Source organism: Amphiprion ocellaris, chromosome 11, assembly GCF_022539595.1.
Source record: "Amphiprion ocellaris isolate individual 3 ecotype Okinawa chromosome 11, ASM2253959v1, whole genome shotgun sequence".
Classification (NCBI taxonomy): domain Eukaryota; kingdom Metazoa; phylum Chordata; class Actinopteri; family Pomacentridae; genus Amphiprion; species Amphiprion ocellaris.
In genome coordinates, this window is record NC_072776.1 from 30,949,944 (window position 1) to 30,973,528 (window position 23,585).

General features: G+C 41.5%; 3 protein-coding genes across 4 annotated transcripts in view; all 3 read right to left on the reverse strand.

Annotated features, from left to right (window-relative positions):
• Window positions 1–323: 323 nt before the first annotated feature.
• On the reverse strand, window positions 324–2,499 carry LOC111570840 (trace amine-associated receptor 13c-like). Its single transcript, XM_035949747.2, has one exon. The coding sequence runs from the start codon at window positions 2,094–2,096 to the stop codon at window positions 1,248–1,250; it is 849 nt and encodes a 282-aa protein (XP_035805640.1). The 5' UTR covers window positions 2,097–2,499; the 3' UTR covers window positions 324–1,247.
• A 3,977-nt stretch (window positions 2,500–6,476) lies between these two features.
• LOC111570844 (trace amine-associated receptor 13c-like) lies at window positions 6,477–10,967 on the reverse strand. Its single transcript, XM_023273790.3, has 2 exons — window positions 9,452–10,967; window positions 6,477–9,230 (listed from the first exon to the last, which is right to left on the reverse strand). Exons 1-2 carry the CDS (start codon window positions 9,622–9,624, stop codon window positions 8,429–8,431), a joined length of 975 nt encoding a protein of 324 aa, XP_023129558.1. The 5' UTR covers window positions 9,625–10,967; the 3' UTR covers window positions 6,477–8,428.
• Window positions 10,968–11,160: 193 nt separating this feature from the next.
• Window positions 11,161–23,585, reverse strand: part of LOC118470525 (trace amine-associated receptor 13c-like) — a 34,612-nt gene continuing 22,187 nt past the window's right edge. Inside the window, exons 2-3 of one of the 2 annotated variants that reach the window (XM_055015583.1) lie at window positions 17,793–17,908; window positions 11,161–12,383 (exon numbers count right to left, since the gene is read on the reverse strand). In XM_055015583.1, the coding sequence (XP_054871558.1) occupies window positions 12,076–12,383; window positions 17,793–17,908 (424 nt within the window). In that variant the 3' untranslated portion in view covers window positions 11,161–12,075. Of the gene's footprint in view, window positions 17,909–23,585 lie in introns of both variants that reach the window. The other variant, XM_055015582.1, reaches the window with a different exon arrangement.

Here is a 23,585-nt window from a genome sequence, read left to right on the forward strand (position 1 = left end):
TCCTTTTTTGTAACCAAATCTTCCTGTTACTTCCCTGTTCTTTGCAGGGGGCTCCTGCCTGGGTTTCTTATTACCACATTTCCCATGGTGAGAGGTTTTACTGATTCTAACAAGGTTGCTGATGTCATGAACGAACTTCTCACTGTACCGGGCACGAAACAGTACTGAGCACTAATTACTGAAATACTGTCCTTACATGTAATTCTAGGACAAATATACTTTGCAGGGACATTTCCATCTTCAACCAGTTACACACCACAACAGTTCTGAGTCACTTGTTTTTATTTATTTATTTTTATTCTACTCCAGACATCTTGATAGGTTATTGTTTTACACACAAAACACAGATTACAATTTTCTAGTTCTAATATACATCAGTATAATTCAATTCAATTCTATTTATATAGCGCCAATTACAGGTCAGATTGTCTCAAGACGCTTTACAGAACCCATATGCCTGAACCCTCAGAACAAGCTCTAAGGCGACAGTAGCAAGAAAAAACTCTCTTTTAACAGAAAGAAACCTTGAGTATATATATATGATAAAGTTTTAAAAGACTTCACATCTCCACCAGCTTAAGCAATAAAACATCACAAACATGTAAGTTAACACGCATGAGTTATAACTCAGCCAATGCAGCATGCCCCTACTTCTTTACCATGACAACCTGTTTGCAGTTTTACAAAATACAAGTTATGATTATTTCATTAGATATGGATCTATATAACTACAAAAAAAAATTACAACAGCTTGCACTGAATATGTTTGCAGCCCAAAGTATTAATCAGACAAATGCACGAGACTCAGACTGCAGCATCAGTCCACCCAGGAGGGAGGCAACAAACAGTGTGACAGTGATGACAACAACAGAATGCATTGTTATAGCTTTCCATATTTGTCTCTTCCTGAATATACACAGAGTTGCACAAAGTAGCACAAATCTGTCATGCAAAGACAGAGGGAGAAAACATCCTCAAAAATCGACAGCAAAACCTTAAGAGAAAATATTTCTGTCACATATTGGCCATACAGGAGCTGCAGTGTCTGAAAAGTGAGAACGAGTTTTCTGCCCTTGCACACCAATGACAGAACAGGACATAGATCACAGGGTTTAAACACGACTTAAACACAACAGAAGATGGAAACGACCTGTTGAGAAAATTGCACAGTGATTCAAGCAGTGAAACAAAACACGAGAGCAATTACGCACCTGAAATAACTAAATCATTGCATGACAGGTTTCATTTCAGCATCTCTGCAGTATGTTGGCCTCACAAGAGTCAGGCTTCAAAATCTGCAGGGTGACAATGAGCTTAATGGCTTTCCTAAACCAGGGGTAAAACAGGGCATAGATCAGTGGATTCAAACAGGAGCTACAGTTGAACAGAAAGAAAAAAACTGAAACGGTGAAAAATGCGCTGCCCCCCACAAGCATGATGAAGTAATACGGGCAGAAACACATTAGAAACACAAATACAACTATACCCAGAATCCCGGCTGCTTTCAACTCTGATTTTTTTGATGACAAATTCATTGAAGGCTGGAGTGTGACGGCTGCAGTGTGAGAGCGCATGGCACGAGCCTGAGACACAGCCACCACAAATACTCTCATATATAGAAATATGATGGCTGCAACTGGAAGAATGAAGGTGACAATAAAGTCAACAGTTCCCCCAATGAGGTCAATGTTAATTATACACTCTCCATAGCAGGAGTTGCCGATTTGAGTCTTTAAGAATAAAATGTTGTAGAGACCAGAAAATAGCCAACACAGACAAACCCAGAGTTTAACTCTCCCCTCTGTAATTCTGGTGTGATAATGCAGAGGGTCACAAATAGCCACATAACGGTCAACTGATATCAGCACCATGTCTCCTACTGAGGCAGAAGTGATGACAAATCCTGTGTAATGATACATAGAACATGCAATGTTACCAAGAAACCAGCAGGCTTTCTGTACCAAGATTTCAAACTGAATTATCACGAGACCAACGACAAAGTCTGAGACGGCCAGAGAGAGGAGGAGGATGTTAGTTGGTGTGTGCAGCTGCCTGGAGGGAGACAGAAAAGCAACAGTAAACCAACAAGCCCTCATGTCTTAATGATATAAACACTAGCAACACACATCTATTTCAAAAGTCAAAACACTCAGCATGTTAGAATGTCAGTCTAGTGTTTTTAAGTGTAGCATCATTCATTACTATATCAAAGACAATTCACTTGTAAATCTACAATAACTGAATAAAAAAGCAGGTTTTGCATTTTATCTCTGCCTGAAGTGGGAGACTGAGATGATGACGAGCAGGTTGAGAACAACAGTGAGCAGAGAGACGGAGAACATCACAGCATATAGGACCAGATCCTCGGTCTGAGGAGGTGCAGGCTTCTTGCAGGAGATGTTGATGAGTTGTGGAAAGCAGAGGTCTGCTCCATCCAGGTCCTCCATCTTCAGAGAGCAGCAGCTCTCTGCAGCTCTGGAAACTTTGTGACCAAGATGTAGTTTTCTTACTGATGTCTCTCTGAACTCCTCCTCCTCTGTCTCTCAGCGTCCATTGGACAGTCATGTCCCTCGTCCCTCACTTTGCACATTACAGAACTATCTTCATCTTTTCCCCAAAAACCCCTCCTCTCTTCCCATCTCTCCTTTCCATCTTCTCTGCTACACCAAATCTTATGACGTTCCCACTTGAACTCCTCAGAATCATCAGCTGATGTTTCATGTACAATAACTGAAGTATAATTAATGAAGCCATTCAAAACACTTGAGTCAGCAGTATCTTAAAGTCCCTGTGACACATTTGTAGATCAGGTGATGTCATCAGCATACCGCAACACCACACCGGTGACCTTTTTGGCAAAAATCTGCCAAATCTTCTCGAGTTTTATTTAAAAATGAGAACAATAGTAGGTAATGTTGAATTTGGCCGGGGAGGCTTGGGGCTTGGCCAAACCAGCGTGGAACAAAGCAGATCCAAAGGACAAAAGAAAGCTGGGAGTGGAACAGATGCGTAGACAAGAGGAACTGTTAAGGGGGGCAAAAGCAGTTGGTCAGACCAAACAGGAGCATTGGTTGAACTGGGAAGGTGTTGAGAAGAGGAAGCTTATCTGGAGGGACCTGTGGTGTATAGAAGAAAGCCGTATTAAATTTCTAATAGGGGCAACATACGATGTGTTGCCAACCCCCCAGAACCTAAGACTCAGGGTAGATGGTGACCAATCGTGCCCGCTGTGCTCAGGTTCTACAAGCTTATAGCATATTTTGTCTGGATGTAGAATTAGCTCATCACAAGGCCGGTATACATGGTGGCATAATGAAGTGCTGAGAAGCTTAGCTGCAGGAATTGATGAGAGGAGAAAGCAGGTGAATTCTGGAGGTTCTAGTAAGGAGAGGTTATTGGTGAAATTAGTTGGAGAGGGGGACAAAGATAAAGGCCTTAAGTCAGGAAGGAGGCAGGAATTGCCTGGTAGGAGCTGGTGATGAGAAATGCAGGTAGATTTAGGAGGAAAGCTTGTTGTTCCCCAAGAAATGGTGTGTACGAATGTGAGGGCAGGCATTGTTTTGTGGTCTGTGAAGGAAAAGACAGTGTATTTCATTGAGTTAACAGTCCTGTGGGAAAATTCAGTGGAAGCAGCTTGTGAGGGGAAGAAGGCTGGATATGCAGACTTAAAGACAGAAGCTGAGCAGAGGGGATGGGAAACCAGTTGGTCCAGTTGAGGTGGGGTGTAGGGGCTTTGTTTCAGGGTCAACTATTTCACTTTGGAGGGAGCTGGGAGTGCAGGACAGAGTCTGAGGAAGACGGTGAGGGACATTGCAGATGTGGCTGCTAGATTTAGTCAGTGGATATGGATTAGGGGAAATAATAATAGTTGGGGGGTGAAATAGAGGCAGTGAGGGAGTAGAGGGAGGCACAGGGCAAGCCCTCTCTACTTTCTCCGCCCTCTTTTCCCTCCCCCAATGGGCAGAGATCCAGGAAGAGGAAGTGTAGATAAGGTGGGGGAGTGGCCTGTTAGAGTCTCTCTGGGACCAATGCAGCCATCTCAGGTAAGTCTGCAGTGTAAGGTAGTGGTTGTGTCTTTTTCTTTTGTTTGTTTTTTTCTTGTTAGGCAGCATTAGCAATTAGCACTTAGCAATTGGTACTTGCATACTAGATGAAGTCTGCTTGTATAGTCTCTGTCTGTGGTGAGCTTGGCTGAAGTAGTAATGTATTTTAGCAATTAGCGATTAGCATGTAGCACTAGCAGATTTGATGAGCTGGCTTGCATAGTTTCTGTGTCAGTGATAAGTTTGCTTTGGACATGGTAGTAGTCTTGCAGCTAGCATTAGCATTTAGAGGGGTTTGGAGAGTTCATAAGTATAGTTTCTTTGTCATTTTTTTAGCAGTTAGCTGGTAGCATCAGCACTGGTCACTACCTGGAGCATCTCCTAAACAGGCCTGGGTCAGTTGAATGTGGCAGTGCTGTTTGGATTGTGTAGGAGCAGTGGGAACTGGCACTAGAAGGGGTGAATCTGGGATGCCTGAGTTCACCGCCTAGCCTCCTGGAAGTGTTGTGGGACTAAATAGGCAAAACACCGTTGAAGGGAGTTTCCACCTGATAAACCCCAGAGATGTGTTAGGAATCACTGCTCACTGGTGTGTATAGTGATGGGTCAGGGATTCTAAGTCCTTCATTGAGTGCACATCCTTATTGTTTGGAGCACAAGTGTCTTGTGTTAACTATTCTAAATTGTAAGTTACACCTTAGTGTGTGTGGGAGATTGATTGCAAGAGAATGGACAAGATTCACATTTACGCTTTCACTGTTGTAATTTGTTGACAGACCACATCATTGCGACACAGAAAGGAAAACAGCGCTACATAGCACACAAAAAAAAGCAAAAGCAAAAATGTGAACATGGGACAGTCTCATTAGGGAAAACTGTACATGCAGTGCTGTAGGAATTACAGTGCAGTCTTCCTACACCTCCTGACATTCCTGTGTGTTGGACCACAAATTCTCATTCACATGACGAATATCTTCTCTTGCATCTTCTGACATTGTTCTGCTGTCACAGCAGCCCATTCCTGTTGCACAAATTCAAACAAATTTGCTTTGTTTTTGGTCTTGTGGTTCTACATTTTGCGTTTGATGATTTTCCACAAATTTTCAATTGGATTTAGATCTGGTGGTTGAGCAGCCAAGGCATGGTTTAAATGTTCTGGTTCTCCATCCAGGCTTTAACTGACCTTGCTGTGTGGTAAGGGGTACTGTCTTGTTGGAAAATCCAGTCACTGGAGGCAGGAAAGAGTTTTCCAGCTGATGGAAGAAGACTGTTTTCAGGAGTAGCCCTGTACATGACCTGGTTCTTTCACCCTACACACAATTGCATTTGCCTGTTCCATCCAGACTGTAACAACCCCAGATTGTCACTGAACCACCCCCATGTTTTACTGTAGGGGCAGACAGTCTGGTTTGTAGCTTCTCCAGGCTTCCTCCTAACCAGTAAGTTAGCTGGAGTGGGCATCAACTGAAAACTGGATTCATCCCTGAGGAGAACCTTCGCCCAGTCATCAACAGTCCAATCCTTGTGATCCCAGCAAAGAGTAACCAGGTTTTCCTTTGCTTTCTGTTGATGAAGGGCTTCTTCCTGTCCTGTGTGACTTCAGACCAGCTTCAAGAAGTCGGTTTCCAACTGTCCTTGCTGAACAAGTCACATTTCTCCACAGTGTCCACTCATTTTTAAGGTCCCTGGAGGGCTGATGATGATTCCTCACAGAAACGAATGAGCGACGGTCATCTGGTGGGATAGAAAGATGTTTCCTGCCGTGACCAGCTAACAGTTTGGTAGAACCATGTTGGGTTTGTTTTTTCTTACTGTAATGAACGGCTGTCTCGGAGATCTTTAGTTTTTTCGCTACCTGTCTCTCACTCATGCCAATTTCCAGCAGTGCCAAGATGGCTGCCATTGTGGCTTCACATAATTCTTTTGTTTTCGGCATTATGTGAGAGAAACACTGTAGGCCTTTGCATGTGCAGTGCTGCTTATGACATGAAATGGCCTCTTATATACCGTGGGAATACAATGAAGCTTAAGCATGTCAAATAGGACATAAAGTATGATGTAAACATCTCCATTTTTTGTCATATCCATTGCATTCTTCAGGAAACATACCTTTAGTGGTAACAGGTGTTGAAATGAACATATATATATATATATATATATATATATATATATATATATATATATATATATATATACACTATACACTATATATATACACTATACATATAAGCAACAGTATGATATTATGTATTAATGTACCTGTCCTCTGGTTAATTAATTACATAAGCATGTGGAGGCAGGGACCTCACATCATAAGCATACTCCCAAGGTATTTTAAGATTGTGTTGTACATGTGTTGTATATGCTTTTTGAAAATAATCTATTGTGTTTACAAACATCAAGTCACAAATAAAGAGAGACCACACCATAGCACATGTTTAAACAGGGAAAGTTTATTCATCAAAATCATTTATTAATCAAGTAAACATGAGATTATTTTTTACCCAAACAATACATGTTCATGGCACCACTCAATAACCTGATATCAGACAGAACTGTCACATGATAATAAACAGAAGCTGTCAATTCAACTCTGTAGATTTATGGATCATAATGGATCACTTCATTTCACATTGTAGACTCTAGCTGCTCTTCATACTTTTGGCCACCAGATGCCACCAAAGAGGACTGTGTTGAAAAGCATCAAGTAATGAACCCTTTGTCAATATAAGCTTCAATGCTTCAGAAAGTTTCATTTGGCCATCACTAGCTTTTCTGTCCTCATCCAACAGTATGTATCTGCAGCTGTGGAGCTGTATTCTCACAACCAGGCTGCATGTTGAGGTCATTTTATTCCTTATGTAACCTGTTGCTCATCTTGTTGTATGCTGCCTCTTGACCAGGTTGTTATCCAAAATGAGAACTAGTTCTCAACTAACTTACCTAGTAAAATAAAGGTTAAAGAAATTTTAAAAAATAAAGGATGTTAACTACAGTGCAACCTACACACTGAAAGGAAGATTCTACTCAAACTATCATTAACAAAAATCTATTCAAAGGTTTATTCAAGATATATTCACCAAAAAGTAACACTTCATGTCCAAGTATATAAAATATTGAAGGTTTATTGCCCACAAGTACTGCTTTTAATCCAGATATTTTAGTTTCACTATGTTGTGTTTTTTTACTTTTTGAAAGCGATGTTTATGTTTTGTTTTATGACTTGCTGCTTTACTTAATTGTTCAGCTATTGCTAATCACATTTAGAGACCTGTTTGTATTGGTGAAAAACACCTTTTTCTTTGTTTCTTGGTTGAAAATACCTCTATAAAAATTGAACTTCCACAAAATTTGGGCTCAGTGTGCTTTGTTTTATCTCAGCTCTCCTCATCAAATGTTTCTAACATGTATGTGTAGCGTCTATGAGTGTGTGAAGTGTCAATCCCCGGATAGCAGGTATTAAAACTTAGTTTATGTGTGTCTTCCTGTAATACGGGGACTTGGTGTGTGTGTGTGTGTGCGTGTGCGTGTGCGTGTGCGTGTGCGTGTGCGTGTGTGTGTGGGGGGGGGGTATCTACCATCTCGCTCACTTCTGCAGGCCGTTCACTCTGTAGGCCTCTAAATCAGTCCAACTACATAGATATCTAACAGCATAAGACAGGCAAGGTGAAATATGAATAAAACAAACATATTCTCCCTTTTATCTGGGGAGTCTATGAGGGCACTTCAAACAGTAAATGACAACTTTCAAAAAAGATCCACGTCTCAACCAGCTTGAACAATAAAATGTCACTTTCATGTTGATTATTCAGTATTTAAAGAAAAAATCAACCAGTACAGCTTCCTCCTTCTTCTTTACCTTGATAACTATCATAAGCCTCTCTAAGGGCCAGAATTACATTTCATGTGTGCTGCTGTGTGGAAGATACTGATGGTGACGATGTTTCTCCCTCCCACAAGAAAAAGCTAATGAATTCAAGAATGTAATTCTGTTATTCTGCATAACTGATGACAACAACAGACACTATTGTCATAACCTTCTGTATTGGTTTACTCCTAAATATGCAAAAAGTTGCAGTCATAACAAAAAATTCTCAATAAGCAGCACAATTCTGTGATACAATGAAGACAAAAAGAAAAGATTCATTGCAACTCTTGTAACACATTTTTGCAGCACGTTATCCTCACAGAAGCTGAGCTAAATATCTGAAAAGTGAAAATGAATTGTGCTGCACACCAGGCAGTACAATTCTGGGCATAGATCACAGGGTTAAGGTAGGATTTAAATTGCAAGACAGACCGCAGAGAATGTAAATGAGCTGTTGAGTAATTTGCAGAGTCATACAGGCAGTGAAACAAAACATGAGAAACATTAGCTGAGATAACTACAGGATGTTGGCCTCACAAGAATCAGGCTGCAGGATCTGCAGGGTGACAATGAGCTTAATGGCTTTCCTAAACCAGGGGTAAAACAAGGCATAGATCACAGGGTTTAGACAGGAGTTACAGTTGAATACAAAGTTACAAATTTTAAATGCAACAAATGTACTGCCTCTCACAAGAGTCAGAAAGTAATACGGGCAGAAACACATTAGAAAAACCAATACAACTATACCCAGAGTCTTGGCTGCTTTTAACTCAGATTTTTTTGTTGACAGATTCACTGAAGTCTCTACAGTGAGAGCTGCAGTGTGAGAGCGCATGGCACGAGCCTGAGACACAGCCACCACAAATACTCTCATATACAGAAATATGATGGCTGTAACTGGAAGAATGAAGGTGACAATAAAGTCAACAGTTCCCCCAATGAGGTCAATGTTAATTATACACTCTCCATAGCAGGAGTTATGGCTGTCCAATTGAATCTTTAAGAATAAAATGTTGTAGAGACCAGAAAAGAGCTGACACAGACAAACCCAGAGTTTAACTCTCCCCTCTGTAATTCTGGTGTGATAATGCAGAGGGTCACAAATAGCCACATAACGGTCAACTGATATCAGCACCATGTCTCCTACTGAGGCAGAAGTGATGACAAATCCTGTGTAATGATACATAGAACATGCAAAGTTACCAAGAAACCAGCAGGCTTGTTGTATGAGGATGTGTCCCGGAATTACCAAGAGACCAACAAAAAAGTCTGAGACGGCCAGAGAGAGGAGGAGGATGTTAGTTGGTGTGTGCAGCTGCCTGGAGGGAGACAGAAAAGCAACAGTAAACCAACAAGCCCTCATGTCTTAATGATATAAACACTAGCAACAAACATCTATTTCAAAAGTCAAAACACTCAGCATGTTAGAATGTCAGTCTAGTGTTTCTAAGTGTAGCATCATTCATTACTATATCAAAGACAATTCACTTGTAAATCTACAATAACTGAATAAAAAGCAGGTTTTGCATTTTATCTCTGCCTGAAGTGGGAGACTGAGATGATGACGAGCAGGTTGAGAACAACAGTGAGCAGAGAGACGGAGAACATCACAGCATATAGGACCAGATCCTCGGTCTGAGGAGGTGCAGGCTTCTTGCAGGAGATGTTGATGAGTTGTGGAAAGCAGAGGTCTGCTCCATCCAGGTCCTCCATCTTCAGAGAGCAGCAGCTCTCTGCAGCTCTGGCTACTTTGTGACCAAGATGTAGTTTTCTTACTGATGTCTCTCTGAACTCCTCCTCCTCTGTCTCTCAGCGTCCATTGGACAGTCATGTCCCTCATCCCTCACTTTGCACATAACTATCTTCATTCTTTCCCTGAAAACCCCTCCTCTCTTCCTGTCTCTCCTTTCCCACTTGAACTCTTCAGAATCATCAGCTGATGTTTCATATACAATAACTGAAATATAATTAATGAAGCCATTCAAAACAATTGCTGACTCAGCAGTATCTCGAAGTCCTTGTGACACATTTGGGATCAGGTGATGTCATCAGCAAACTGCAACACCACACTGATGACCTTTTGTGGGAAATCTGCCAAATCTTTGAGAATTTTATTTGAAAATGAGGACAATGACAGAAGCCCAGAGGCAGGAGATTTTAGTGGTAGACAGCAGCTGAAAGAAAACAAATGCCTACTTGCAGGACTTAGGGGCATGCTAAGAAATCTGCAACACAAACTATCGGACCACTGGGGGCATATCTGAGAGTAGTATGTCGGGGTGTGGAACATCAACCTGTGTTTTCTATAACATAAAGGCCTTAAATCATCGACTAATTTTACCTACTTTGGTCTGCGTTGAGTATTGGAAATATGGGAATGTAACTCACTGGATTTGATTCAGGCACCAATACTCTCGCTTTCTTGAATTGTTGTCTTGTCTCTTCGATTCCTATGTCACTTTCTGGTTTTAAGGGATGTTGTTGTTTTATCCAAGGGGGACAACCTTCTGGCATCAACTTAGCATCTACAGAATAGGCTGCTGATGATCGTGCTGTGACCACAGTTATGGTGGGATGACTGGCTGTCATCTTTTAAACTCGCACCTTGATTGGGACATTGAGAGGCCTGTGGAAGCCATACCACTTCGGGATGTGCAGTGCCTGATGCTGAAATCATTATTTTCATGTAATTTTTGTTCTCACTATGACATATTAACTTGTTTCAACTTGGAAAATATTTATCTTGTGAGGCTTGCCTCTAGTGCTGTAGTATTGAGATCGGTCTCAGTCTCGAGACCACTTTCTGAAGATCTCAGTCTTGTCTCGCACTCGACTGCATTTTTACTCGGTCTTGTCTCGGTCTCGGGCACAGAGGACTCGAAATTTTACTGCGAGACCAACCGAGACCATGGCTGCAATGGCAGCACTGAACTACCTCTTAACTGTCTCATTTGTTCAGTATCAGCTTTGTTGTGATTGGATGCAAAACTCAACGCTTCAAATGTAACCAATAACTTAACTGATTTTTAATTTGAACTATTTTTATGGGCTGTGACCTGTCACCTACTCCGCACCTCTTTACATGTACTCCGCTACAGTTAATGCGGGAGACGGAAGGAGAATTCTGCTCCCTGGGAAACATGTCAGCCAACTAACTAATGAAGTTTAGTTTTAGTGTGTATATATATATATATATATATATATATATATATATATATATATATATATATATATATCAGTGTTTCCTCTAGGATGTTTTTCAGCAGCAGCGGCAGGCTCTCTGTGGAGCCGTGACGTGTAAACAAATGACACTTGACTGCAGATTTTACTTGTACAACCTGTTTATTGAATGGCCAGTTCAAAATGCTTTTTTAAAGGCTGAATGTAAAAAAATAAAAAATAAAAAATTTGAACAAGCTCATCTGAAAACGCAGTCAGCAGTTACATCATGGTGTATAGATATTAGCTTAATGCTATCAATTAATTTACTCATGTTAGTGATGCTGAGTTGGCACTGGGCCCAATTAACTGAAGCTACCGATATGTTACGTAACGTTAGCTGGCAATCAATATTTTCGAATGTCTATTTAACTTGTAAAATCTATTATGAGTAATCTTAAGCTAATAACTTTTCTCCGGTAAGTCGATGCCCTATTTTCCAAGATGAAACCCCTCTGGCTCTCTGACCTGCTGCCTGAGTGCTGGACGTGACGTCACTTTCAACGCTGCGCTCTCGCGAGTAATTAACGTCGTATTATTAACCCGACGTATCAAAGAGTAGATACTGAGCAAGACGGTTATCTGTAGTTTACCTTAGTATTCGCGAGTACCTGACACAGTACAAGACTCTGCTGTGAAGGTGGAGACATGCAGCAGTGGCGTATTTGTGACAATAACAAAAAAAAGAAAGAAATTTGAAGGAGCGGCGACTAGGATTTAGCAGCGGCGGCCGGACAGATCAAGACTAATGGAAGAAACTACAGGGACTAAAACTAAGACTGAACAAAATGGCTTAACTCACAACCAAGAGTTCTAAGCAGAAAGAGGAGGTAGCCCGGTTCGGAGGACCGGCGATCCAGGAAAAGCATCAGTGCTGCAGTGGTGGGCAGCGTAGCCGGTGGCTGCGGCTCAACAGGGCAGGTCAAACATAGATCTGAATCCTCTCTAGATGCAGTCCAAAAAGACAGGACGTGGCCTACAGCAGCAGAGACAGAACCCCTCTGTGGGCCGGCCCAGAGGTAGGTCAGGCAGGCAGGGTTGTTCCGGAGGACGGTCCGGACACAGGTCAGGCAGGCGGGGTTGTTCTGGAGGACGGTCCGGACACAGGTCAGGCAGGCAGGGTTGTTCTGGAGGACGGTCCGGACACAGGTCAGGCAGGCGGGGTTGTTCTGGAGGACGGTCCGGACACAGGTCAGGCAGGCAGGGTTGTTCCGGAGGACGGTCCGGACACAGGTCAGGCAGGCGGGGTTGTTCTGGAGGAACAGGAGACAGCTCAGGAGGGAGAGAGAGAGAGTCAAACCAAAAAGAGGGCCAGGCAGGGACCCTGACAGATGGGACATTCTCAGCCCAGTGCTTTAAGATTCTGATGACCGCCAGTTTATGTTCCAATGGATAGTGGGAATCAAACACCAGATATTGGTCTGTATGTGTAGGTTTGATGTAGATTTCAGTGTTGAGGCCTCCATTCTCATCAATATGCACTGCGCAGTCTGAAAATGGCAACTGGCCATCCTTCATATCTTCCCGGGTGAACTTAATGTTGCTGTCCACCAAGCTGATGTGTCCTGTGAAGGTTTCCACTTCTTGAACTTTGATTTTGACCCCGTTGTCGTCCACATATCTGAACCCATGACTAGGAGTTATTCCCTTAAATGTGCTCAGAGCTCTGTTTTCCACTTCCTCCATGTAGAGGTTGGCCAAAATGGGTGACATCGGAGAGCCTATATTGCAGCTTCTGTCTGTAGAATCCCTCGTTATCTTTGAATTAGGTGGCGATCAGGTAGCCTTCACAGAGCACATCAACTCAGTGGACAGCAGCATCAAGTTCACTCAAGAAGATATGAAGGATGGCCATGACCTGGATGACTGACAATCTTCACAGACACTATTCTCTTTGTAAGTCAAAGAGTCAGGACTGGAGGTTGGTATCAGCTGTTCTTTCCTGAAAATTTAATAGTTCAAACATACTAAACTAAATTAAAACTAAACTATAAATGCCCCTGTTTTAGCTATTACTGGGACAGGCTTCTTTACTACAACTCTATCAGCAGCATTAGTTCATCATAAAAGCTATTTGTCCTAATATCAAGCTGATGACCTCCCTTTAGATTCTCAGGGCTCCACTAGTATCCTGGAGAGACTTGCTAAGGATTTACTTGGCCTGCTGGTGTTGCATTTGTTCTTCTCTGTTGTTAGTACTTATCTTGGCTTGGAGCTACATTTAACCAAAGGTTGTTCCAGCAAGCTTTCCAATAACGTCCTGGCTTTCTGTACCTCCAACACTTTATTGGTGGTAGCAGCATTCATAAAATACTTTGGAATGGACAGGAAGGTACAGACAGGAACCTGTAGAAAGCCTTCACTGATTGCTGTACTCAGAACGGCCTTCTGCTGAAAATATCCAAGACCAAGGAGATGATTGGTGACTTCCACAGTTTTGATCCTGTTGTGGAAGTTCAGAGAGGTCAAGAGAGTGAGGAAGCAGACAGAAAGACACACTGGAGACTCAGATGAATTAAGTTGTGATTAAGGCTTACTGACGACAGGACAAATGACACCAACAGGGCAGCAGTTCACGGAAGCCATGCCAGCATCAGTTCTCAGGATTTTCTCTGATCTTTGGGTATATATTGTAGTTGGGAAAAGGTCAAATTTCGATTACAAAACAATATGGAGACAACTAGTGTGCTTCGCCATATAAAAATAGACAATAACTAATTTTGACCAGAGCAGAGAGTCCTGGCATATCTTCCTCCTACAGCGTCTGCCTGTCTGAAGATAATGTAGGATAATGTGAGCTAACAGCTGCAGGGAAATGCCTTACAAACGGGAAAGAGTAACGTTCCTGCACAGATCCCCCAATCCGGCTGGGGAGCATCAGAGGGGAGGACATTGAAGTGATGTAAGCCTATAAATATTTAGGTTTGCACTTTGACAACAGATTGGACAGAAGCCTTCGACCAGAAAGGGCAGAACCAGCTGTTCTTGCTCAGAAGATTAAGATCCTTCGACGTCTGCAATGAAATGCTGCACGTGTTCTAGCAGTCATTGGTATCCAGTGTGGTTTTCTACACTGTGGTCTGCTGGGGTGGCAGCATTCATGAGAGGAACACTAGAAGCTGGTAAAGAAGGCTGGTTCTGGTTGAGAGATGCAGACACAGCACTCTCTTCACAGTATCCTGGCTGGACAGAGCAGCAACTACAGTGAGCTCATCTCACTGTGCTGTAGGACTGAACGGTTCAGGAGATCCTTTTCCCCACAGCCATCAGGCACCACAACACCTCAGTCAAGGGCAGTGGATCATGACCTGGACTGTTTGCTGCTCCACTCAAGTGACTCAACTCAGCTGTGCAATAATACCAATAATCCTACCCAATATGCTTATTATTAGCTCTACTTTCACTTTGTACCTTTTTGTACTTTTCTGATAATCCATTGAATTGCAAATACCAGCAAATTTTTTTCCATTGTTTCAATCAGCATGATTTGCATGATACTTGTATGTGCATTTGTACACTGTTTCCTTATCCATCTTGAATGTAATGTGTGTGAGCAGCTGGATCTATCTATCTATCTATCTATCTATCTATCTATCTATCTGTCTATCTGTCTATCCGTCTATCCATCTATCCATCTATCCATCTATCTATCATTATATATATTATAGATTCAACAAAGGTTTATTGTTCAACTATGTTGTTAATTCATTGTAAATGTATGTAATGGATTTCTCTCAGCCACATCAACTTGAATGATTTCACACCTATAAATAAACAGCACAGAGTGTCAGACTTTAATGAGGCACAACACAGCACATCCATTCTGAAATAAGACTCAAAACACTATATTCTAAGATTAGGCTCAAATACCAGCTTTATTGTTTGGTCAATTATTAAATGTGGCTGGTCACTTTATCCTCTTGGTGGATATATTTATTAATAAAATATTATCCTTATTTCATATTCATTACTTCAGTTGTGACACAAATTACAATTAATTATCGGAAATGTAATCATCCCCTTGGTTGTTTTGCTTTTCCTTTTGTCTCCCTAAATTTAATCCATATATTTTAGTGCTTTGCGATGTTATGTTTCTTTTTTTTAAACTCTTTTGAAAGTGATGTTTATGTTTTGCTTTATGAGTTGCTGCTAGGCGTGATTGTTCAGGTATTACTAATCCCATGAGAGACCTGCTTGTAGTGGTGAAAAACAACTCTGAAACTCTATTTCTTGGTTGAAAAAAAACTCTGCAAAAATTTCATTTTCACAAAATTTGGACTCAGTGTACTTCAGTTCATCTCAGCTCTCTCATCAAATGTTTCTAACGTGTATGTGTAGTGTACGTGCTTCTTAAAATGAAGTATACACAGACAGTGGGTGTATATGCACTATGTGCTGCGTCCCCATATGCCGAGGGCCATGTGTGTGTGGTGAAGTGTCAATCCCCAGAAAGCAGGTATTGAAGCTTAGTTTATGTGTTTCTTCCTGTAAAACGGGAACTTAGTGTGTGTGTGTGTGTGTATGTTGCGTGTCTATGTGTGTCGTGAGGAGAAGAGGCATCTGAGAGAAAAAGAAGCAAACAATGTTTACTTTCACTAAAATAAAAGAAAGATGACACAAAACAAGCACAACACCCATATAATTATAGCCAGACTCTATAAAAAGGCTGTAGCTTTCTCTAAACTACAAAGCACTGATCAACTGTTTGCATTTTCACAGACATCAGTCTGTCTCTCTTTCCCCTCTTAATAACCCTGGTCTAATTTATCTACCATCTCGCTCACTTCTGCAGGCCGTTCACTCTGTAGGCCTCTAAATCAGTCCAACTACATAGATATCTAACAGCATAAGACAGGCAAGGTGAAATATGAATAAAACAAACATATTCTCCCTTTTATCTGGGGAGTCTATGAGGGCACTTCAAACAGTAAATGACAACTTTCAAAAAAGATCCACGTCTCAACCAGCTTGAACAATAAAATGTCACTTTCATGTTGATTATTCAGTATTTAAAGAAAAAATCAACCAGTACAGCTTCCTCCTTCTTCTTTACCTTGATAACTATCATAAGCCTCTCTAAGGGCCAGAATTACATTTCATGTGTGCTGCTGTGTGGAAGATACTGATGGTGACGATGTTTCTCCCTCCCACAAGAAAAAGCTAATGATTTCAAGAATGTAATTCTGTTATTCTGCATAACTGGTAGGTTTCTTTTAGCATTCAGACAATTACTGATCACATTTTCCTGATAATTTACTTGATTTACAAGATTCACAAAATGTGAGATGCAGTGGCTTGTTATTCATTCACAACAGATGTGTTGCTGTAACAACATATTGGGACAAAACTTTGCACAGAATGTATCTCCAGCACAAAGTATTAGTCAAGTGGACTGGAAATTCATATGTTATGTGTGTCACACTCATTTGGTACATGGCTGCTGCTGTGGCAGCATTTTCTGCACAGCTTGAGAAAGGTGAAAACTCAGACATGAACTACAGCAGCAGCAATAACAGGAGAGGGAGAGAGACTTGATGTCTTTCATTTGCTTTCTGACAAATGAAAGAAGCAGCACAGAGCAATCACAATGAACCTGATGATGACAACAACAGACACTATTGTCATAACCTTCTGTATTGGTTTACTCCTAAATATGCAAAAAGTTGCAGTCATGACAAAAAATTCTCAATAAGCAGCACAATTCTGTGATACAATGAAGACAAAAAGAAAAGATTCATTGCAACTCTTGTAACACATTTTTGCAGCACGTTATCCTCACAGAAGCTGAGCTAAATACCTGAAAAGTGAAAATGAATTGTGCTGCACACCAGGCAGTACAATTCTGGGCATAGATCACAGGATTAAGGTAGGATTTAAATTGCAAGACAGACCACAGAGAATGTAAATGAGCTGTTGAGTAAATTGCAGAGTCATACAGGCAGTGAAACAAAACATGAGAAACATTAGCTGAGATAACTACAGTATGTTGGCCTCACAAGAGTCAGGCTGCAGGATCTGCAGGGTGACAATGAGCTTAATGGCTTTCCTAAACCAGGGGTAAAACAGGGCATAGATCACAGGGTTTAGACAGGAGTTACAGTTGAATACAAAGTTAAAAAGTGAAAATGCAACAAATGCACTGCCTCTCACAAGAGTCAGAAAGTAATACGGGCAGAAACACATTAGAAAAACCAATACAACTATACCCAGAGTCTTGGCTGCTTTTAACTCAGATTTTTTTGTTGACAGATTCACTGAAGTCTCTACAGTGAGAGCTGCAGTGTGAGAGCGCATGGCACGAGCCTGAGACACAGCCACCACAAATACTCTCATATACAGAAATATGATGGCTGTAACTGGAAGAATGAAGGTGACAATAAAGTCAACAGTTCCCCCAATGAGGTCAATGTTAATTATACACTCTCCATAGCAGGAGTTATGGCTGTCCATTTGAGTTTTTATGAATAAAGTGTTGTAGAGACCAGAAAATAGCCAACACAGACAAACCCAGAGTTTAACTCTCCCCTCTGTAATTCTGGTGTGATAATGCAGAGGGTCACAAATAGCCACATAACGGTCAACTGATATCAGCACCATGTCTCCTACTGAGGCAGAAGTGATGACAAATCCTGTGTAATGATACATAGAACATGCAAAGTTACCAAGAAACCAGCAGGCTTTCCGTACGAGGATTTCTCCAGGAATTAACAGGAGACCAACAACAAAGTCTGAGACGGCCAGAGAGAGGAGGAGGATGTTAGTTGGTGTGTGCAGCTGCCTGGAGGGAGACAGAAAAGCAACAGTAAACCAACAAGCCCTCATGTCTTAATGATATAAACACTAGCAACACACATCTATTTCAAAAGTCAAAACACTCAGCATGTTAGAATGTCAGTCTAGTGTTTTTAAGCATAGCATCATTCATTACTATATCAAAGACAATTCACTTGTAAATCTACAATAACTGAATAGAAAAGCAGGTTTTGCATTTTATCTCTGCCTGAAGTGGGAGACTGAGATGATGACGAGCAGGTTGAGAACAACAGTGAGCAGAGAGACGGAGAACATCACAGCATATAGGACCAGATCCTCGGTCTGAGGAGGTGCAGGCTTCTTGCAGGAGATGTTGATGAGTTGTGGAAAGCAGAGGTCTGCTCCATCCAGGTCCTCCATCTTCAGAGAGCAGCAGCTCTCTGCAGCTCTGGCTACTTTGTGACCAAGATGTAGTTTTCTACCTGATGTCTCTCTGAACTCCTCCTCCTCTGTCTCTCAGCGTCCATTGGACAGTCATGTCATCAGCAAACTGCAACACCATACCTGTGAACTTATCTGGAAAATCTGCCAAGTCTTTGAGAATTTTATTTGAAAATAAGGACAATGGCAGAAGCCCTGAGTCAGAAGATTTTAATGGTAGACAGCAGCTGAAAGAAAACAAATGCCTACTTGCAGGACTTAGGGGCATGCTAAGAAATCTGCAACACAAACTATCGGACCACTGGGGGCATATTTGAATGTAGCATGCCAGGATGTGGAACATCAACCTGTGTTTTCAGCAATATAAAGGCCTTAAATCATCAACTAATTTGTACCTGTTTTGGTTTGCATTGAGTACTGGAAATATGGGATTGTTATTCATTGGATTTGATTCAGGCACCTACATCACTTTCTGGTTTTAAGGGATGTTGTTTTGTCTAATGTGAGCAACATTCTGGCATCAACTTGACATCTACAGATTGGGCTGATGATGATCGTGCTGTGATCACAGTTATGATGGGACAACAGTCAGCATGTCATCTTTTAAACTCTCACCTTACACTGGACATTGAGAGGCCTTTGGAAGCCATACTGCTTGGAGGTGAACATTGCCTGATGATTGAATAATTGTTTTCATTAATTTTTGTCATCACAATGCCATATTTCAGACATTGCACTTTGTCAAATTTAACCTTGTATTTTGGAATGACATTTATATTTGGTGGCAACTCTGCTTAAGTGATGCTTTGGAACAGTCTGAGTAAGAGACACAGACAGTCCCTGAGATCACAACACCCTAAATCTGTGCTCCCAAAGGGATCATATTAGCAGGGTCATCTTAAAATTAAATGGAATTTAATTAAATTAGCCTATGCTTAGTTACAAGTGTGTTGAAGTTGCTTTGAATTCATGCAAGTAGCATAACCTTTTCATCTGAATGCATAGAATCAGCAACATGCTGAATGCAAACACATGAACGACTGGCTAGGCACTATTATAATGACTTGATTTAAAGGAAATATACTATGTGAGAAATGAGTCTATGTGTGAAGTCAAGAATGATACATTTCCTTTTAATTCGTGCAAGTATGCACAACCTTCCCATCTGGATGCAGGGAATCTGAATGTATACTGAATGTATACAGATGAACATGTGGCAAGGCACTACTTTGATTTGATACAAAGGACATATGCTATGCGAGATATGAAACTATGAGTGGCATCAAACATGATGCGTATCCTTTAATTTGTGCAAGCATACGCACCCTGCATGACCTGACATGAAACAGTGCCCCACAGGAGTTCCTCAAGGGTCAGTGCTTGGTCCCCTCCTCTTCTCACTATATACAACATCGCTTGACACAATAATCCACTCCCTGTCATACTGTTGCTATGCTGATGATACCCAGCTCTTTCTGTCGTTCCCCCCGGATGACCACACTGTCTCTGCCTGGATCTCATCACACCTTGCAGATATTTCGTCATGGATGAAAAAACGTCATCTTTAACTCAACCTCTTCAAGACTAGAGGATTGTAAAACTCCTCTGAGTCCCTCTAGACCAGTGTTTCTCAACTGGTGGGTCGCGACCCAAAAGTGGGTCGCGGGGCCGTTTTTGGTGGGTCGCGAGCCTTTTTCTAAAAAGAGAGAAAAATAAAGATAATCCAATTTAGTGGCGAGTCATTGTAGTTCCCCTCCGCACCCGCAGGGGGTCGTCGTGTCAGCAGCGACCGGTGAGGACACTCGTATTACTGTAGAAGAAACTGCATGTTTTCATAGCAACAGCAGCATGGCTAAACGCAAGTACGACAGCGAGTACATTAAATATGGATTTTCCTACATCGAAGACAAAGGAGTCCAAAAGCCTCAGTGTATTTTGTGTTGTGAGGTACTGGCAAGTGAAAGCATGAAGCATGAATAAACTTTTCGAGCGGTTTAGCGACTACTTTCCCGATAAACAACCCGAGGACGACTGGGTGCGCGACCCGTTTGGAATAAACATGGAAAGCATCACGTTGCCTAGCAGCGATGAATGTCAGCTGGTGGAGCTATCATGTGACCGCACTCTCAGAAAGAAATTCACAGAGGTAAGCCTTTCCCAGTTCTGGTGCAACGATGTGATGAGAGAGTATCCCTCCATTGCTAGTCGAGCTGTAAAAATCCTCCTACCATTCAGCACCACATACCTCTGTGAATGTGGCTTCTCAGCTCTTGTTCAGCTGAAAACAAAATACCCAAATAAACTGAACATTGAGCATGACCTCAGAGTTGCTTTATCATGCATACAGCCAGATTTTGAGACTCTTGTAAAGGCCAAAAAGCATCCTCAGCTAAGCCATTAGAACTTCATGTAGTTCTGCAGTACTTTTATTGTGACTTGTGACTTTTGTTTATTTGTAAGTGCTTAAAAACACACTTTTCTTTCAATATTGCACACTATTTTTTTCCCCAAATATTGGCTTTCAAATATAGTGAAGCCCTTTGAAAAATGTTTTATTGTGTTTACATTTTGAGATTGATCAGAACATTAAGCATTTCTTCACTTTAATAATTTGTTGAATGCACTTCATCAGTTTTCATGTTTTGGACTCTTTTGCACATATTTCTATACATAGTTTCTCCAGCTACAACAGCAATGTTGCAGACTTGTGCAGTATCATGAGAAGCTACTGGTTTTGTTGAATTGCACTTTTTTTGTAGAAAAAAAATGCACTTTTATATATCCTGAGAACTACTTGAGGCTATTGTTCTACTTGTTTCAAAGTCCTCAGTACTTGAATTAGTATTGCTGCTTGATTTTGAGTTGTTGTGAAGTACTTGAGTTCAGGTTTAAAAGTTTTGTCTTCGAACGCTCAATCAATAAATTGTTGATTTTTGGAGAAATATTGTTTGGGTCACGACTTGTCATTTCAGTTTTATGGTGGGTCCCAGGCCCAGACCAGTTGAGAACCACTGCTCTAGACAACAAGAAATCAACAGCTAGCTTGAATCAACCCTACTCAAACCCACAAAGTCTGCCAGAAACTTGGGTGTCATGATCGATAACCAACTAACCTACAAGGCTCATGTGGCCTCAGTCATGTTGATTCGCCCCGTACAACATCAGGAAGATCAGACCCTTCCTGTCTGAACATGCAGCACAATTCCTGGTATAGGCTCTCATAACATCATGCATTGACTACTGCAACTCCTTACTGAGAGACCTCTCTGCATGCACGGTCAAACTTCTGTTATGTTCCAATGCAGAGACTGAAATGCAGACAATGAAGACACAGCAACAGAGACATTAAACACAAGAGATGTGCCCAAATATTTCTTGGTTGCTATACTGAGAAGACTGATGCGAAAGATGGGGAAAGGTGGATATGGTAAGAGATCTATCATGAAGCCTTCCTTTACTTTTTTATCTAGCAGCAAGTCCACCGCCTCTGGAGCTTTGATTGCAGATTGAGGACTTTTGCATATGAAGGATGCTGATGGGAGTGATATGATTCCTGGGTGGACGCCATATGAAAATCCACGGATGAGGAAATTTGCAAAGGTTTCTGAGTGCATGCTATAGTGCTGGGATATTAGTGGGTGTTGAGGTGGATATAGCAAGTCTGTCACGGCCACTGTCATCCGCGATGCTGGAGATCAGCCTGGATGCAGAGCAGCCATGCCAGACTCACACCTGCAGCTCGTCCAATCACTACCTGTCCTATAAAGACCGGCTCTGTACTGTGTACTGTATGCAGAGACTGGAAAAGGTTTATGTGGTGTTTAGTTTAATGGGGGAATCACAGAAGTCAATGAGAAGTGTGCATTGCTTGTCTGAGGGATATGTTTGTGGATAGAAGGATTGGAAATGGCGGTGTAGGATTGTTGGTGGGCTGACACGGTGACAGTAGAGAGAAGGATGGTTTGCATGAGAGGGGGGAGGAAGGAAGAGGAAATGGGCATCCCTGTGATGACAGAAGAAAGAAGAGGTTGTTATGACACAATATTATGACCACTGACAGGTAAAATGAATAACATCGATCATCTTGTCATAATGCAGCTTTCTACTGGGAAGCCTTGAGTCCTGACATTCATGTGGATGTTTGACATGTACCACCCACCTAAGCATTGCAGGTCAAGCAACCCCCCAACCTCCCCACCGCCAGGGCAGCAGCAGTCCTTGATTCCAGTTGCCACCCTCAGCAACACAATGCACCCCGACACACCGCAAAAATTGCTCAGGAGTGGCCTGGGGAATACAACAGAGCTAAGGTGTTCACCCGGGTTCCACACTCCCCAGAGCCAAATCTTATTGAGCATCTGTGGGACGTACCAAGATAAGTCTGATCTAGGTAGGTCCCACCCTGCAACCCATAGGACCCACAGAATTCACTGCCACCATCCTAGTGCCACAGGACATCCCCAGAGGTCCTGTGTTCATGCCCCACTTGGTCAGTGGAGTTTTAGGAGCATACAGGGGACCAGTATTATATTAGACAAGTGGTCATAATGTTTTGCCTAATCGCAGTATATGTACATTTCACGGATGGGAGTGACTGAGGTGTGAGCCTTTTCATGAACTTCATCTGTAGATTTTATCTCCATATAATGTGCCTATTGAACTGATTAGGAAGGGATTTCAAGAGTGACAATATGTTTAATAGCTTACATAAACCAGAATTAAAATGTCATAGATCAGAGGGTTTGGACAGGAGTTAAAGTAGAAAAGAAGGACTATAAATTCTCCTCAGAGTGATAGCTTCACTTTTACTATACGAGTTCTCTTTCTTCCTATTGTTCTTAATCTTTGTTGACACTTCTATTTCCATTTTTTTCTTTTTTTCTCCAAACAACCTTTCCTTTAGTTGTCAGGGTATGTTGAGGACTAAGATGTATGTCTTTCCACCACTGCTCTTGCAAATGTTATTACTGACTGTGGCGCATGTCACAAAACTCAAATGCTGCAGAATTTATTGCATTAATTTGACAACTATGGTATAATTCCATATATAAGAGAGTTTTCTAATAGCGCATAAATAAGATTTTTATTTTTCCAGTTTCATATTTTTACCAGTGGTGTAAGACAAAATTGTATTCATGGCACTAACAAATTTTAGTTCTTGTTTTATTGGCCGTACTCTTGACAGGTTTTTGTTCTTAGAAAACATGGCTTTAATACTTTAGTATCAAAGAATAATCTAAGAAAACATTTAATCCACTGCC